This window comes from Hippocampus bargibanti, linkage group LG03 (genome assembly GCF_051943395.1).
Source record: "Hippocampus bargibanti isolate YZ-2025 linkage group LG03, ASM5194339v1, whole genome shotgun sequence".
Classification (NCBI taxonomy): domain Eukaryota; kingdom Metazoa; phylum Chordata; class Actinopteri; order Syngnathiformes; family Syngnathidae; genus Hippocampus; species Hippocampus bargibanti.
This window is the reverse complement of record NC_142736.1, coordinates 1793308-1811206: the sequence shown is the minus strand read 5'-3', so window position 1 is coordinate 1811206 and position 17899 is coordinate 1793308. Positions and strand designations below refer to the sequence as shown.

Genomic DNA, 17899 nt, shown 5'->3' with positions numbered 1-17899 from the left:
GTTAAAAAGAAGAGTAGAATATATATATCATCGTTTTGAAAGCAATACTGTACAACTCTGAGTAACGTCGAGTACTTCAATCGGTGGAAGTGGAGGTGACACTGTCGTGGAATCAAGTAGATAGTGATGTGTAGTTCGCGAACGAGCCGGATCTCTGAAGTGAACGAAGAGAGCCGCTTCCTAACAAGGAGCCGGAAATGAGAGCCGACTTTTTTTGTTCTCTATTCCCCTGTCTTCGGTTAAAGCCGCGCGTGATTGGTCGATATCCGTGTTAGAGGAGGGAGGGGAGAATTACAGACACGCAGCAGTGGGGGAGTGGCGTCGACAGGTGGACAAATGTTATGACATTAGGCTGTTATTATTATTCAATTATATTTTTTTTTACTAGTTGGTATGATAGCATTATTAATATGAAAAGCAAATTAGTGACAGCTGATCTTCAGATCAGAGTAAGAACAGGGAAAGTGAAAATTTGTGGATGCTCTCTGTGCACATATAAATCAAACCACATAAATAAAAATATTTGATATAATGTTTTTTACATGAGTAATTAGTTTTTCACATCATTTTACATGATTTTTTTCGGGGTAGATAATTAGTTTAAGCAACAAAAAAAAACTGAGGAGCCATTTTGGAGCCATAAGAGCCGGATCTTTTTTTGTGAGCGAGGCTAAAGAACCGGCTCTCTGAAAAGAGCCGGAATTCCCATCACAACAAGGAGATGACAGCGGTGTGGGCGCGGTTTGTAGGCCGAGCGGGAGTTTCCTCGGGCGGGGAGGATGTGAGCGTTTAGCCGGTAGAGTCGCCTCCTCCCACCCGTTGACTCTTTTTCCTTCTTATTCTTCGTCCTTCCTCCTTCCTCCCTTCATCTCCTTCATCTTCTTCGTCGAAAGTGGGCGAAGGTGAGTGAACATGAGTCCACTTTCCTGCTTAGATATTCTTGTGAGTGTGTCAACTATTTATGGCGAAAAAACAAAAGCGTTTGTAATCGACTGCTGACGTCTGGAACGCGTTGTTCGGAAGTTCCAACATGTTTTGAGGAATTCGCTTTGGACTTTTTTTTTAAGTCACTTTGTCGAATATGTCGTTCTGGGTACTTTAAAGCAACTTTGGTTTGGATCAAAACACCAGACTAGACAGCCAGCTGCGTTAGCTTCATAGTAGTGATGGGAATTCAGTCTCTTTTCAGAGAGCCGGTTCTTCTGGCTAGGTTCACTAAAAAGATCCGGCTATTTTGGCTCCCAAATGGCTCCTCTGTTTTTGTTGTTGCTTTAATTAACTACTAAAAATCATGTAAACTTATGTGAAAAATGAATTACTCGTGTAAAAAATACACAATATCACATATTTTTATTGGTATGGCTTCATTTCGATGAAAAGGTTTCTTCAGCCGTCATCTGTACTTCTTTGAAGGCGTCTGACATTTCACTTCTTATCCAAGAAGCTTCGTCAGAAATCTAAAGTCTTACTGGTAGTTTTGGCTCTATATATATCCCTGCTGTCCAGACATGGCCGAAACTACCAGTAAGACTTTAGTTTGCTGACGAAACTTCTTGGATAAGAAGCGAACCGTCCGACACCAACTATTAGACAGCTAATAGATAGCTAGCTAGGTCGCCAGCTCAACCGGGAATAACTCAAATAGATCACGTTAGCTAGCTAGCTAAGAGATGACTAATGGATAGCTAGTTAGACAGCTAATAAATAGCAAATAGGTTACATATTGAAAGGTATGGGCAAACATTTTAACAGTTACTGCCCGCATCAACGTTTTTGTGGAAAACACCTTGGTGGTAATATCATCATTTATGGATTTAATCAATAATATCATTTTTCAGGTCTGTGAGATCAATCATTATTGTCAATCATAAAATCTACATTAAAAATATCAGCTGATCTGATTTTGCTTTATTTATTTATTTTTGTTGAGTACATTTTACAAAATAACCTCAGATGGAGAACAATAAAACGAAAAAGAAAATGTGATATATTTTTTTTTGGCTCATTTCGTGGTCGAACAGTACATATTTTACACTTTTTTTTATTAGATTTTATTTATTTTTAGTGGGATTTTTTTGGTAGATGCGGAAATCCATTGACACTCCATTTTGTTGTGTTTTTCTTGTTCATTTTATTTTGAAACTAACAAAATATGAAACATCCATCCATGAGCTGAACCGCTTTATCCCCATGAAGGTCACGGGCTACACCCTGACCTGGTCGCCAGCCAATCACAGGGCATTTTCCGGGAGTGTTATTATTGTTTTATAATCTATTATTATTTTAAATGATGCTAATTACATGACATGTTTCACGTGACACGTTTTCTCTCATGCGGTCAAGTTTGAGGACACACTAATCCTCTGACAAAAAAAAAAAAAAACCAACAACAACAAATGTATAATTTAAAAGTGATGCGAGTACACCACACATCTGCACCGCCGTCATGACATCAGTGGGAAAATCTGAGACATCAGCAACATTTAGGGCTGGGTAATATGACCTCAAAATAAAATCCCAGGCTTTTCTTTTTTCACATTAAAGAGGGTGTTGGCAGTTTTAAAACGGCGAGCAATATGCTTTGCTACCGTGGATATTTCAGAATACAGTGATACTTCAGCTTACGAACTTAATTGGTTCCCAGAAATTGTGTGTAAGGCAAAAAGTTCGTCTCCCAAACATTTATTTCCCATAAGAAACCATTAAAAATGAGAATAATCTGTTCCGAGGTCATAATAAAACATAATTTTCGACTAAATAAGCCTTAAAACTACACAAAATATACATTATTTTATGTATAATAAATATGCTATTGCATTATAATTTGAGAAATAAACTGTACTATATAATAAAGTCGTTTTATTTACCTTTGTGATGGTTGTTGATGTAGTTGCCTCTTGATGAAATCCGAGTGAAGTTGCGGTGCTTTCTCGGCGATAATACCCTCACTCACACTGTCCCCTGCTTGCTGCTTTTTGTGAATAATAATAATAATAATAATAATAATAATAATACATTTCATTTATAAGCGCCTTTCAAAACTCTCATGGTCACTTAACAGTCACTTTTTTTCCTGTGGGTGAGCAGAGGCAGCCACACGCGCCAGCCGCGTCAACATGGAAGTAACTCAAAAAGATAGAAAGGTAGCCAGCTATCCAACAGATAGCCAATAGCCAGCGAGGTAGATAGCTAGCCAGCGTGCTAGATAGCTATTTAGCTAGCCAGATTTAATCCAAATCAACACAAGTTTTTCAAGCTCTTCTATTGCCTGAGACCGTTGCTGAGACAACACAGAAACATCCGTAATAGCTTCCATGTTCTTCAGAACGGTAGCAATGGTCGACTTAGCATACTGGTACGCTAAGTCACCTCGTTCGTGTTTTTCGATGATCTCCTTCTGCTCGACCGTTATTTTCTTTTGTGTCCTCTTCGGCTTCACCCTCGCCTGTGTTGGGATCATTTTCGGCCCCAAAAAAAGCAAAAGTACTCCACTCGATAACAAACCACGTCTGCACTCAAAGAAAGGTGGTGAAAACTACTCCATCGCCAGCAAAAAAAAAAAAATCTAACGTCACAATGTGTGTCCAGACAGGTTGCACCTCCGTTGAGACCATGCTTTGAGGACCACCTCGACTGCTCGTTCCTTCTCCGGTGATTTTATTTATTTGGAAGATGGGGCGGAAGAAGATCCAAATCACCCGTATCGTGGATGAAAGGAACCGGCAGGTTAGTACCTTTTGGTTTCCGTTGATTCGTTATTCGGGATGTGCAACCGGCGCATTCTTAAAGGACATCCGACACCATTTTTTTGTTTCCTAACTGACATCAGAAAAACGTTTTATAGTTTCTAAAATACTCAAAACACGCAGGCTGATATTTTTAGTCACATGCAAAACACCAATAAAAATGACTTAAAATGTTCCAAAACTGCCACAAAATAATAATAATACATTTAATTTATAAGTGCCTTTCAAAACTCTCAAGGTCACTTTACAGTCACAGGATAAGTTTTTCTTCGGGTGAGCAGCGGCAGCCACACGCGCCGGCGTTCACTCAACGCGGAAGTAACTCAAATAGATAGAAAGCTAGCTAGCTAATACATAGCGAATAGAAAGTTAGCCAGATAGCTAATTAGATAGCCAGCCAGCTAATAGATAGCTAGCCAGATAGCCAGCCAGCTAGCTAATAGAGAGCAAATAGATAGCAAATAGCTAGATAGCTAGCATATGAGCAAAATTGATAACAAAGGCAGTTGAGCTCGAAACTAGGGAGATTCAGAAAGTCCCGCCCCTTTGTTCATGACATCACGCCAGGATACTGCTTCACAAACTGCCTTGCTCCAGAATCAAAACAATGGCTTCAGAGAGTTCAGATTGGGAGAAGATGCTTTCTTGTTACTCATCCAGTTATAAATATGATTCATAAGTTCTGAAGAGGAAAGCATAAATGTTTGCAATCGATTAAAGAAGTCCTTCCGGATCATTTTGAGGCGTCTGGACTGCATTGTAGCGTCCTAGAAAATGCACAAGATGGCGCACGAGCTACGTTGGAAATGAGCTGATTTGTCCGCTGGGAATTTGTGTCAACTAGTATCAAATAGTAGTCTTGGTGCAACACACAACGATTCACCATCATGTTATTTATGTAGTTTTCCTTCTAATTTCGCCATCAACACGGTGTTTTCAGATGAAAAAAATACCCAAAATGCAATGTGTTTCGCTTTCTCGGTCAGGGGCGTTCCCTCCGTGACGTCACGTCAGGCATCGTTATCAACTCGAAAACAAGACTTCCTGAATATTCAGCGCCAGTCTTAAAACGTCAAATATAGCTACATGCGGTGGAACCTTTGTAAAATGCGCTCAGTAGAAGTGATTTGAAGCCATTTTACAAATTATGGACGCAACTTGTCCAGAGGTGTCGGTTGTCCTTTAAGCTCCATTCCGTAATGTAAACAAGTGTTACATCCAAGCCAAAAAAATGTCAACGTGATTGCTTGTGGTTTTGGCGCTAATTAACTTGTTGATGTCGCTGTTAAAAGTAGTACAGCAAATACTCGGTATGTTTTGCAAAGGAATCCCTCAAGGATCCTTCTGTGGGCTCTTAACGTTTTGAGCGGGAAGGACGCTAATTTAGGGGTTAGCCGGCACCCTGTCATTTTCAGGGCGGGACGCACAACTCTTCCTTCTTCTCTCCCGGACGTCTGCCGCCGAGTTTCACGCCGGCCGCCGGAATCCCACGCGGTGCGACGTTAGCTAAATATATCGGCTAACAAACGGCGGCCTGTCTGCGAGAGAGGTAGCGGCCGGCGCTGTAAATAGCCACGCGGCCGGGGAAATAAATATGTGTTTGTGTTTTAATGTTTGCACGTCTGGAACGCAGCGTCTCCATGGCTAGAGGAGCCGACACTCCTTCTTCCCTATTTCAGGAATGTCGCTTTAGCTGTCTTGTAATACAGCATTTTTTTAATAATAATAATAATAATAATAATAATAATACATTTAATTTATAAGCACCTTTCAAAACTCTCAAGGTCACTTTACAGTCACAGGATCAGTTTTTCTGCGGCAGCCACACGCACCAACCCGGAAGTAACTCAAATAGATAGAACAATAGCTAACTAGATAGCCAGCTCGACAGTTAGTTAACTAGCTAGATAGCCATATAGTTAATAAATAGCCAGCTGTATAGCTAGCTAGCTAGCCAGATAGCTAATAGATAGCCAGCTAGGTAGCTAGCCAATAGATAGCAAATGTACAAAGTATATAATAACCTGCTCTGCCACAATACTAAGCTCATCTTGCTAAGCTAGCTAAAAATGCAGATGACATTGTTTCCATGGGTGTATTTTAGACCTAAAATGAGTTTTCATATCTTAACTCTTTCGCTGCCATTCCCGAATTTGTTCAGGTTTAGTTTTTTTTTCCTTGCGGGGGGGGGGGGGGGGGGGGGGGGGGGGGTGTGCCGATAAAGCGCTGGTCAGACCTCTGGCAATGTTTTTACCTTCCGCGAGGGGGCAGCGTTTGCCCTTTGTCCATGTTAGCGCTTTGTTCCAGCTTCAGCTATTGTTAGATGAATCAATATGTATGTATTGTATTGTATTGTATTGTATTGTATTGTATTTTGTACAGCTACCCCAATTTCAAGCTCCAGACACATATAACTTAGGAATTAACTATTTTTTCTGATGAAAGAAGAGAGTCTAAAGTTTCTTACGCTGAATTGAATGTGTATGTCGTCCTAAAACTCGAGTGAGAATGACAAAAACCCTGGCACTGGAGTGGACGCCTTTTTGCACATCGTCTGGCAGTGAACGAGTTATTTGCTATCCATTTGCTATCTCTTAGCTAGCTACATAGCTGGTTATCCTTTTGCAATCGATTAGCTTTCTATTAGCTATCTGTCTAGCTACCTATCTATTTGCTATCCATTTGCTATCTATTAGCTAGCTACATAGCTGGCTATCCTTTTGCTATCGATTAGCTTTCTATTAGCTATCTGTCTAGCTACCTAGCTAGCTATCTATTTGCTATCCATTTTCTATCTATTAGCTAGCTACCTAGCTGGCAATGTATTTGCTATATAATATTAGCTAACTACCCAGTTGGCTATCTATTTGCTATCTTGAGAGTTTTGAATGGCGCTTAGAAATGAAATGTATTATTATTATTAGCTATCTGGCTAGCTATGTAGCTGGCTATTTATTAGCTATATGGCTATCTGGCTAGTTAGCTAACTGTCTAGATGGCTATCTATTAGCTTATCTGTTAGCTAGCTGGCTAGCTCTCTATCTATTTGAGTTACTTCCGGGTTGAGTGAACGCTGGCGCATGTGGCTGCCGCTTCTCACCCGCAGAAAAACTGTGACTGTAAAATGACCTTGTGAGTTTTGAAAGGCGCTTAGAAATGAAATGGATTCTTATTATTAAAATATTTTAATGTGTGAAACAAATTCATAAATCATTTTTTTCATCTATCCATGGCAGACATGCTAAACATTAGCCGCCGTTCCGCTAAGTTCATTCTATACAACGTTTCTATTTATTTTCGACAACGTGCACAATGCAAATATCTTGTTACGAAATGTACAAGACATGATGAATTATAATAATATTGATTCATTACTTGTTGCTTGCCTTGTGCGAAGGAAGTTATGGACTCTGCGGTAAGGGATGAAGTGGTGTTTACAGCCAATCAAAAGTTTATCTTGGCTCAGCTGGATATTGGCTTGGATGTGTATTTATGTTCTCCTCGTCTAAATTTACACACTTTGCCTTCCTTATTATTATTTTTTTTGCTGCCGCTGCTTACCCACAGAAAAACTCATCCTGTGACTGTAAAGTGACCTTGAGAGTTTCGAAAGGTGCTTATTATTATTATGATTATTATTATTATTGTTGTTGTTGTGATTATTATTATTATTGCTATTATTATTATTATTATTATTATTATTATTATTATTATTATTATTATTATTATTATTATTATTATATCTATTATTATTATTAGCGTTATTGTTATCGCTATTGCTATTACTATTATCATTAATTTTGAAGGAAAAGGGGAATCTGCTAATCATAATCGTGGACTTGATTTTACATAAAAAAGCATTGACATTTATACATCTTTAAAATAACACTCAATCTAATCATATCAATTCAGTCCAACATCGATTACTTCCCAAATGTTCCATCCCGTGAGAATCCCGAGTATTAATGTCGATCGGTGTCCTCGCAGGTGACGTTCACGAAGAGAAAGTTCGGATTGATGAAAAAGGCCTACGAGTTGAGCGTACTTTGCGATTGCGAAATCGCCCTGATCGTCTTCAACGGCACCAACAAGCTCTTCCAGTACGCCAGCACCGATATGGACAAGGTGCTGCTCAAGTATACCGAGTACAACGAGCCGCACGAGAGCAGGACCAACGCCGACATTGTGGAGGTGGGACAATATCTTTTTTTTGGGGGGGTGGGGATCATTTTTCAGGTAGGGGCGACGCTACCGCCGTGTCTCCAGGGTAAACGTTTGTGCTCAAGGGCCTCGTTTCCTTTTAGAAAATAAACTTAAATATTGTCAGAACTGATGTCAGTGACCAAATAAAATAATTACAAACTTATTGCATGTGTAAAATTTGATGTACAGTAAAGTCTCGTTATATCGATATCGGATATATCGATAGTCCCGGTTATATCGATACTATTTCTATGCACGCACGGAGAAAATTACATGCAAACAGGGTCGGATATATCGATAGTCCCGGTTATATCGATATTTTTTCGGACTCCCTTGAATATCGATATAACGAGACTTTACTGTATTTAATTAATTAATTCATCTATTACAATAAAATACAATCGATAAATGATAAAAATCCACGAAAAACACATTTATGCTAATAATTAACAAATATATAGTATTGTTTACAACTTGTCTTTCGAATTCATTATCTACAAGCAAAATGTCATCTATGTTATCTATTTTTATTCTTTTATTCATCACCGTAGTTCAATGAAATGATTATTTATTGAGATTAATGAACAAAAATAGCATTCATAATGCATTTTTCAAGGAGAAAAAAAAAGCACTTCAATATTATATTATAGCTAATATTGTATTGTATATATATTATATTGTATACAATATTATAGACTCTTAAAATATAAATGCTTGCTGGATTTAAAAACAAACCAGCAACTCCAGGATCATATTTTGCTCAAATTTGCGATTCAGCCGTTACGCTGACGTTTACCACAAGAAAGCACCTGTGTCAACCGCTCTCGTCTTCATTTGCTTGCATGTATCTCTTGTTAGCGTGACGCCCGGACGTGGTTTTACATGGAGGATGGAAACATTTGCAAAGCACTGACATTCGAGTCCGGCTTTCTTTGTCGTCGTAAAAAAAAAAAAAAAAAAAAAACATTTGCTGACCATCCCGCTTGAGTTTGATTTTGTCATCATGTATTGCAACCTTCATGTCAATTTCAGCCATTTTTTCCCCCTCCCCTCACAAGGCACTGAACAAGAAAGAGCAACGAGGATGCGAAAGCCCGGACGCGGCCGACGGCGCCACCTATGCCTTGACGCCAAACACTGAAGCAAAATACAAAAAGATCAACGACGACTTTGACCACATGATCAGGAACCACAAGATGGTGAGTGAACTCAAATCATATACAGACGCTGTCCAACTTACGAACGAGATACGTTCCGAACGATCGTTCGTCAGGTGAATTCGTTCATAAGGTGAATTTGTTCGTAAGGTGAATTTGTTCGTAAGGTGAATTTGTCCGTAAGGTGAATTCGTTCGTAAGGTGAATTCGTTCGTTAGGTGAATTCGTTCATTAGGTGAATTCATTCATAAGGTGAATTCATTCATAAGGTGAATTCGTGTGTGAGGTGAATTCATTCGGAAGGCGAATTTGTCCGTAAGGCGAATTTGTCCGTAAGGCGAATTTGTTCGTAAGGTGAATTTGTTCGTAAGGTGAATTCGTTCGTAAGGTGAATTTGTTCATTAAGTGAATTCGTTCATTAGGTGAATTCGTTCATAAGGTGAATTCGTTCATAAGGTGAATTTGTCCGTGAGGTGAATTCGTGTGTGAGGTGAATTCGTTCGCAAGGCGTATTCGTCTGGAAGGCGAATTTGTCCGTAAGGCGAATTTGTTCGTAAGGCGAATTTGTTCGTAAGGCGAATTCGTCTGTAAGGCGAATGCGTCTGGAAGGCGAATGCGCCCGGAAGGTGAATTCGTCCGTAAGGTGAATTCGTTCATAAGGTGATTTTGTCCGTAAGGTGAATTTGTCCATAAGGTGAATTCGTTCGTAAGGTGAATTCGCTCATCAGGCGAATTTGTTCGTAAGGCGAATTCCTTCGTAAGGTGAATTTGTTCCATAAGGCGAATTTGTTCGTAAGTTGCTTCAATGCATTATTTTGTATGGAATGTATATTTAAGGCTAATATAAGTATGTTTAAAGTTGATATAAATATGTTTCAGGCTTGTATAAGTATAAACATTTAATAAAATATCTGCTCTGTAAAGCTATGTACATGTACAACTGGAGAGAATACTACATATCTTACAACAAAAATGTTCATATATACCGTTGTTCTTAACTCGAATGTTCGTAAGTAGGGGGGGAGTTCGTCATTATTGAGTCACGCAATAGTCACTGACGCCTTGCTGTCACCTGTCCGTAGTCGTCAAATCCGCCACAGCATGACTTCATCGATGGAGGAAGCGGCGACGTACGAATGCGAGCGATGACGTCTCAGCCCGTTCACCTCCACAGGAACGTCCACGCAACGCAAAGGTCCACCAGCACCAACAACACAGGTGTGCCAAGCGGTTCCTTGATTTGTTGGTTTGTTACTCACGTTTTGGCAATCGGTATGTGATGGAATCACATTGGCGACAGTTGACGTTATTGTTTGAATATGAATCTGGTGTGTGTGTGTGTGGCACCAGGAATGCGCTCATTTGTAGTTTGTGATTAGGTCCGATGCACAGCGGTTCAAGTTTGATGCTGCAGAACGGATCTGGATCAGATGGTATGTTTTTTTTGACACACGTACACTCACTCAACAATTTTAACTCATTCACTGCGAGATGATGTGCAAAAATGTGTCCATCCAGTGCCAGGGTTTTTGTCATTTTCACTCAAATTGCGGGACACATAGAATATCAAGTTTTAAAGTTAGTCACGTTTTTAAATCCTTAACGGATTTCATACATTTAGTTAAATGGTTCTCATTACATCATGTGTATACTAGCTTTTTCGCTATCTAGCTGACTACCTAGCTGGCTACCTCGATAGCTATCTATTTTCTGTCTATTAGCTATCTATCTAGCTATCTGGCTGTCTACCTATTAGCTAGCTAGCTATCTATTAGCTATCTACCGAGTTAGCTATCTATTAGCTGGATAGCTAGATTTCTATCTATTTGAGTAATTTCCGGGTTTAGTGAACGCTGGCGCGTGTGGCTGCCGCTGCTCACCCACAGAAAAACTTATCCCGTGACTGTAAAGTGAACTTGAGAGTTTTGAAAGGCGCTTATAGCGCTTTCAACAGTAGCCAAAATGGAACTGTATAGTGCCACTTAGCAGTTTTTTTTGACGATGATACGAGTGCAGCGTGTTCTACCGGAAACAAATTCCTTGTGTTTTCTACATACTTGGCAATAAAGATGATTCTGATTCTGATAAATTAAATGTATTATTATTATTATCATGATGATGATGATTTTTATTATTATGCTATTGCTATGCTAACCTAATTCTGCAAGTTAAAATGCAAGAAATGGTAAGAACACATTCGGAAATGGCACTCCACGTCATGCTTTTCAATCCCCGAATAAATTCTGTAGTGCCAGTGAATGAGTTAAAAAAAACTTTATTGGACTCACAATGGAGAAATTTCAATTTACAACAGCAACGTTATGAAAAGAAGTTGAACAACAAAATAGGGGAGCTGCTGTGAAGACAGAAGAGGGAGTTGGCGATTTAGTTGCGTTTTCCTGTTTATTATGTTTGTTAAAGTCAAGTGCCTTTCATGCTGAGTCCGAGACAACAGTAATTTCATCTGTGCTGTATGTCATGCGTATTAGCATATTTCACAATAAAGCTGACTTTGACAACCGTTTGGATGACCAAAACGTCATCTCGCTGACCTTTTGCGCAGCCGTTATGTAACAAACAAGCTCAATAATTCCGTGTGATCTCCTCTATAAGAAATAAACGTTGCACGTTCATGCTCCTCACCTTTCTCATACTTCTACTGCAAAGTAAGGACATGACACAAATATGACTTTTTTTTGGGGGGGGGTTGTAATTTTAGTGAATGGCTTTGTGGAATCATCTCGAAAAACCCTCCCACCAAAATCTCCGATGCCGGCACGCAAGTCTGACCTGCGAGTGCTCATCCCCGTGTCCAAATCTGGGATGGCCACGCTGGTATGTACGTGTGTGTGTGTGTGTGTGTGTGTGTGTGTAGTGGGGTGGGGTGGGGGTATGTACATCACTGATTTGTCACCAGCACATGGGGTAGGTAGTATCCTCGAATATCTAGTGACCTCATCCAGGCAACACCAAATACATTCACAGTTATACTTCCTGTAGTAAAAAAAAAAAAAAGTTCATAATCCGTCCAATTTGTCTGCTTATTTTATAATTAGAATAAAAAAAAATGATTTATCGTGGTCATTTTAGTGTATACTCTTCGTGGTTCAACACAAAACCAGGATACAGTAAGTGCTGAAGATGAATGACTGTCTTTGTGTTGTCATATTACTTATTTAGTTTTTTTTTTTTTTTTTTGTTACTTCCGGGTTGAGTGAACGCTGGCGCGTGTGGCTGCCGCTGCTCGCCCGCAGAAAAAAAAATATCATGTGACTGTAAAGTGTCTTTAAGAGTTTTGAAAGGCACTTATAAATGAAATGTATTATTATTATTAGTACAATGGGGCCTCAGTTTACGAACACCTTGCCTTACGAATTTTTCGGTTTACGAACGTTAAATTTATGAAAATTATACCTTGGCATTCGCACTACTTTTCGAGATACACTTGGAGCGCCTCCAATGCCATTCTATCAAGCCATCAAGGACCATCACAAATGTAAATAAAATGACTTTATTATACAGTGCAGTGTATTTCTTTCATTACAATAAAACAGCACATTTATTATACATAGAATAAGGTATATTATGTGTAGTTTTAAGGCTTATTTAGTTGAAAATTATATTTTATGGAGACCTGGGAACAGATTATTCCTTTTTTAATGGTTTACTATGGGAAATTATTTTTTGGGATACACACTTTTCGCCTTACACACTGTCTGGGAACCAATTAAGTGCGTAAGCCAGGGTATCACTGTACTGTATTCTCACATTGGGACGGAAAGTGTCGAATCATCTAGCTGTGTTAATACTGACACTCTGTGGACAGAAATTGTACCACAAGTTTAAACAAATTAGAGACAACATCTGTACACGCTTGATTCGGCGAACACAAATGTTTTGGGGAAAAATGAAAAAAAAAAACACTTCAATTAAATAGAAAAACTGCCAGTTTGGACACTTTAACGTGTTCGGATTTTTCGACCAGATTCTTAAATTTTCACGTTAACTACCGTAACTCGTCTCGCAGTGGACAAATGTACATTTCACACATTTACATTCGGGAACACATGTTTGTAAGGATGTTCCCTCCTGTCTTCTTTTTGTGTTTTCAGGGTGAACATTGTCATTCCAGTCCAACTTTGAGCACGCCGGTGGTCTCCATTAGCACCCCGAGCATGACTCAGCACAACCAGCTCTACACTAACGTCAACTCTGCCTACCACAACGGTAACTCGCTTGAATATCGTCACAACCATAGCATAATTAGCCATGTTTGCACATCTCCCGGTGGTCTAATTCGGCTCGCGAACTGCGATTCGTGCTCAATTTTTGATTACTATCGGTAATCGTTGTTGAAAATTCATAAGTAGAGTCCTCGTCAAATCATTTGAGTTCGCTAATTGGATTGGCTATGCCTTTATTAGTCTCACAGTGGAGAAATTTACATTTCACATCATCATTCATTCATTGTACATTTAATTAAGAGCCTAAGAGATATTCTACCAGCCAAGGTCGGCCCCGCGTGCCGCGTATCGAGTTCAATGTTTATCATTTCATTGGAATACTTGAGCCGCATCATTGAAAACATCAGAATCGATCAATTATTCTTTGAAATAGAAGTACAGTAAAGTCTCGTTATATCGATATTCCAGGGAGTCCGAAAAACATCGATATAACCGGGACTATCGATATATCCGACACTATGTAATTTTCTCCGCGCGTGCATAGAAATAGTATCGATATATCGAGACTTTACTCTATGAACGGGCTAAGCTACTTATGCTATGATCGTGACAATATGATCGCATGGTCAGATGTATTTTTGACTAAGCGGATTGTATTACATATACTAATTTTGTATAGCGGTTTATGGAGTTTCTATTTTAAATGGCTTACCTTCCCTCACAAGAAGTTTTTCTTCAAAATCTAGTGTGAAATGTGAGCATTTTAACAATGTCGACTGTGCGGTTGCTTTAAATAAATGCTGTATTACGAGAAAAACATCAAATTTTAATAAACACTTTTTGAATCAAGGTTAAAGATCCCAATAAAAAAAAAAAATCACAAAACCAAAATTTTTGTGTTTCAGATTACGAACTGAGCAGCGCAGAACTTTCAGGTTTCTCCATGAGCACATGGCAACAACAGATGGCCACCTCGCTGGGGTAAGTCATTTAGCCGTTGCTTAAATTTACCCCAACACCATTCAATGAATGTGTGACCAAACCAAGAAAAACACAAAAGTTATGAAAATGTAGTTTATTAGAAAATACAAATTACACGTTGTACAGGTGGACCGCAATTTCCATCACAGCATTTTAAGGCTTGAACAACTGCAGGTGAAGTCCAAAAAAACCTGAGAAAACAAACAAACAAAATAACCATGTGTATATTTCAAAAATACTTCATTTTCAGTAGTGTAGGCTTCAGCTCAGTCCCATATCCGCAAGACTCATCCAACAGTCTCATATTACAAAAGGTCATCATAGATCACATAGGGCTTACATTACACGAACCAGTCATTTACACACCTCAGAAGCGTCTGCATCAAACTCCTGACAACCTAAAAATAAATAAAAATTATAACAAAAATCGCCATTTGTGTAAATGTAATACAACCACAATAGATCTGTGGGATAGCTGAGTGGTCGCTTCTGCCACGGTAACGTCAGAGCGGTCAAAGACTGCCCCGTAATGTTCTAGCATGCACTTGGAGGGCACGAGCTACACACCAACTTGTCCCTTAGGATTGCATGCATACACATTCAGGCAACCCCAATTGGTCATTTACCTGAATACCACTGAAGACTCGGACCCCTAGATGAAAAAAAAAATCGATTATTAGAGGGGATTACATCAAACGCTTAAGGTAATTGATACTAACGTGGCTCAGTATAAAACAAACAATCACAGATCTCAGTGAGGGCAAGTATGTCATCACAGCCAGAAATACACGGTGGAAACTGCCTTTGCCTTATCAACGTACCTTTGACTTGCGGTCCTCAGATGCATTAGCTTAACATCTGCAGGGGAAAAAAAAAGACAATGTAAACGTCTGTGTACATTGTAATCGTGAGAATATCCTTTCCCAAAATGTGTTGCTGCATCAGTTATCCGTTTCAACTGAACAGCGACCGTCGGTGAAAGTTTTTTTCTGTCGGCTTCCGTTTGACCGTTGAATGCCACTAAAAAGAACAACAACGGCTTCGATAGGAGCCTTAGGGGGGAGGGGTGATTATTATACACGTTACGGGTTTTCACAAAAATATACTTTGGCTAGGAAGAAACATGCAGTTAGCGTTTTAGTAGATATTCAAGGGGGTAAAAAAAAAATAACGCTAAACAGATTAGATTTAACTTGGCAAAAAAAAACTCTTACTGCACACTGAAAAGTAGCCAAATTATTCACAGAAGCTAATAGCCCACGTGGTGTATGGCCGACTCTAAAGCATGCTGCTTTAGCTTAGCATTCAGTCTTAGCGCACATTGGTTACTCCTTTAAAAATAAATCGGTTTTGGTCAGCGATAAATTAACCTTCATTTTCCCCCCCATGAGATCGGCAGTGTCACAAAGTGGCAAACATGTAAACTTACATTTCGTCTCGTCATTTGTCGTCTCGTCTTTGTATGACCGCACTGCGATTCGGGAGAGGCGAAAAGAGAGCGAGAGAAGCTGGGTTGGAGTTATATAGACGTGTGACGTCACATTCAGCCTCTTTTGATTGGACTGTCGTCTTTTCCGATGCATGATGGGAATTGTAGTTTTACACTCAATCTCTTAAAATGGATCCGGTTGGCATGTAAAACCGATTTAGGATACTTTAAGTCATTTTTATTCGTGTTTTGCATTTGACTAAAAATATCATCCTGCGTGTTTTGGGTATTTTAGCTGTTATAAAACGTTTTTCTGATGTCAGTTATGAAACAAAAACGTGGCATCGGTTGTCCTTTAAACAACACCCCCCCACACCCACACCATGTTTGCAGACCAGGCATCACCACCACCACCCACAGTAACATCAACATCAAGGACGAGCCCTCCTCTCCCCCTCCACCACGGGGCTATTCCGTTCCTGCCGAGGGTGCAGTCCAGCGAGATGACCATCCGCCGCGCCGTCGCCCCGACTTCCTCCCTTTGGCTGTCGCTCGTTCAGAGGCTGAAGAAAGTGCGGCGACGAAGCGTCTTCGCATGGACACCTGGGTCACATAGATGAATGGTTGCCACGATGCGACTTCAACTGACGCACTTCCTGCTCTCAGGGTTGCTAAAAGCAATCATCACCAGGTCCTATCCCCCCCAAAAAATTGCAATTATTTTCTTCAACACACCACAAAAGGTTGATAAGGATATTATTTTATTTGAATTATAAAAAAAAATCTTTATTGTTGTGTACATAATACTTTAGCTTTAATATATCGCTGGTTGTAACCAAATATGGGTCTTGCATTATTTTTAGGTCTTAGCACATACAGTGATACCTCGGTTTACGAACCCCTTGGCTTACGAACTTTTCGGTTTACGAACGTTACATTTATGAAAATGTTACCTTGGCATACGAACTTTACCTTGGCATACAAACTTTTTTCATACACGGAGTTGCCTCAATGAGTGATGTGTCGTTCGTGAACGAGCCCGTTCTTCTGACAACAAAATGGCAGCCAATTGTGTTTGTCCTCTATTCCCCGCCCCCAGTCTTCGGTTAAAGCCACGTGATTGGTCAAGAACGCAGCAGTGAGGGGGGGTGGTTTAAACATTAAAGAGACAGGCAGACGACAGTGAGGGAATTTCAACTTTGATAGTTCAAAGGCAGAGTGTAGACTGCAAGGTTAAAATATCCCATCAATCAGGCTCCACAAATAACCCGCGCAAGCCATCTGTACACATTGATGCAATAAGCTATCAACCCAGATAAACAGAACACAATTGATGAGGAACAAGGTAAAATCATCGCAGAAAAAGCACCTCCAATGGATCATTCCTCAAGCTGGTGAAAGAAGAAGGTTACGTTCCTCATCAAGTGTTTAATGCTGAGGAAACCGGCCACTCCATTCCATCAAGCCATCAACGACCATCACAAAGGTAAATAAAACGACTTTATTATACAGTTCAGTTTATTTCTTTAATTATAATACCATAGCACATTTATTATACATAAAATAAGGTATATTTTGTGTAGTTTTAAGGCTTAGAAAATTAGAAAAATATGTTTTATGGGGACCTGGGAACGGATTATTCTCATTTTAGAAAATTAGAAAGTAGAAAATTAGTAGTAATTAGTTTACTTTGTTTTTCTACTTTCATTCCTTTCATCACTTTGCTGCTGTGAAATGTAAATTTCTCCATTGCGAGACTAATAAAGGCAAATCCATCCATACATCCATCCATTATGTTTTATGGGGACCTGGGAATGGATTATTCTCATTTTAATGGTTTCCTATGGGAAATTATTTTTGGGGATACACACTTTTCGCCTGACACACTGTCTGGGAACCAATTAAGTTTGTAAGACAAGGTATCACTACTTAGTTGATTTCATTTTGTTTTAACATACTGTTAATGTACATTTTTTCCAAAATGGTGGACAGTGATTATCGGGTCTGCCTCACAGTTCTGAATATCGGCGATTGAATGTCAAATTCCACGATATGTTTCGCATTTTTCGATCAGAAGTTTGGGGCATTTTTACTGTATTGTACACAGCTTTAGTGTACTATAGCGTAATCTAGTGGGGGAAGTTGGTTATTACAGTTGACAAAAATATTTCTTTACCTCCTTCGACAGATGACAAAAAT

The 17899-nt window shown here is 39.4% G+C and overlaps 1 protein-coding gene, 1 long non-coding RNA gene and 1 other non-coding gene across 4 annotated transcripts; 1 reads left to right on the top strand and 2 right to left on the bottom strand.

The window, feature by feature from the left end:
* The first annotated feature begins 735 nt into the window (after positions 1-735).
* Positions 736-17481, top strand: LOC148899941 (myocyte-specific enhancer factor 2A-like). Of its 2 annotated transcripts, none has more exons than XM_088991469.1 (10): positions 736-902; positions 3593-3726; positions 7734-7937; positions 9008-9148; positions 10189-10324; positions 10486-10539; positions 11826-11941; positions 13219-13333; positions 14196-14271; positions 16094-17481. In XM_088991469.1, exons 2-10 carry the CDS (start codon positions 3673-3675, stop codon positions 16314-16316), a joined length of 1119 nt encoding a protein of 372 aa, XP_088847595.1. In that variant the 5' UTR covers positions 736-902; positions 3593-3672; the 3' UTR covers positions 16317-17481. The 2 variants fall into 2 exon arrangements, with proteins under 2 accessions (XP_088847595.1, XP_088847594.1); XM_088991468.1 differs by having other exon boundaries at positions 737-902; positions 3589-3726.
* LOC148899942 (uncharacterized) lies at positions 14351-15790 on the bottom strand. The gene is made up of 5 exons (XR_016114389.1): positions 15701-15790; positions 15093-15129; positions 14898-14923; positions 14638-14669; positions 14351-14462 (listed from the first exon to the last, which is right to left on the bottom strand). It is a non-coding gene; the product is annotated as an uncharacterized LOC148899942 (long non-coding RNA).
* LOC148899943 (small nucleolar RNA SNORA16B/SNORA16A family) lies at positions 15183-15327 on the bottom strand. The gene has a single exon (XR_016114598.1). It is a non-coding gene; the product is annotated as a small nucleolar RNA SNORA16B/SNORA16A family (small nucleolar RNA).
* Positions 17482-17899: the final 418 nt, after the last annotated feature.

Bases quoted from the DNA above. Each gene is read 5' to 3' on its own strand.
- LOC148899941 (XM_088991469.1), top strand. From the start codon at position 3,673: ATGGGGCGGAAGAAGATCCAAATCACCCGTATCGTGGATGAAAGGAAC. The intron at 3,727-7,733 runs GTTAGTACCTTT...GTGTCCTCGCAG, and splicing joins TGGATGAAAGGAACCGGCAG to GTGACGTTCACGAAGAGAAA. The intron at 13,334-14,195 runs GTAACTCGCTTG...TTTGTGTTTCAG, and splicing joins CAACTCTGCCTACCACAACG to ATTACGAACTGAGCAGCGCA.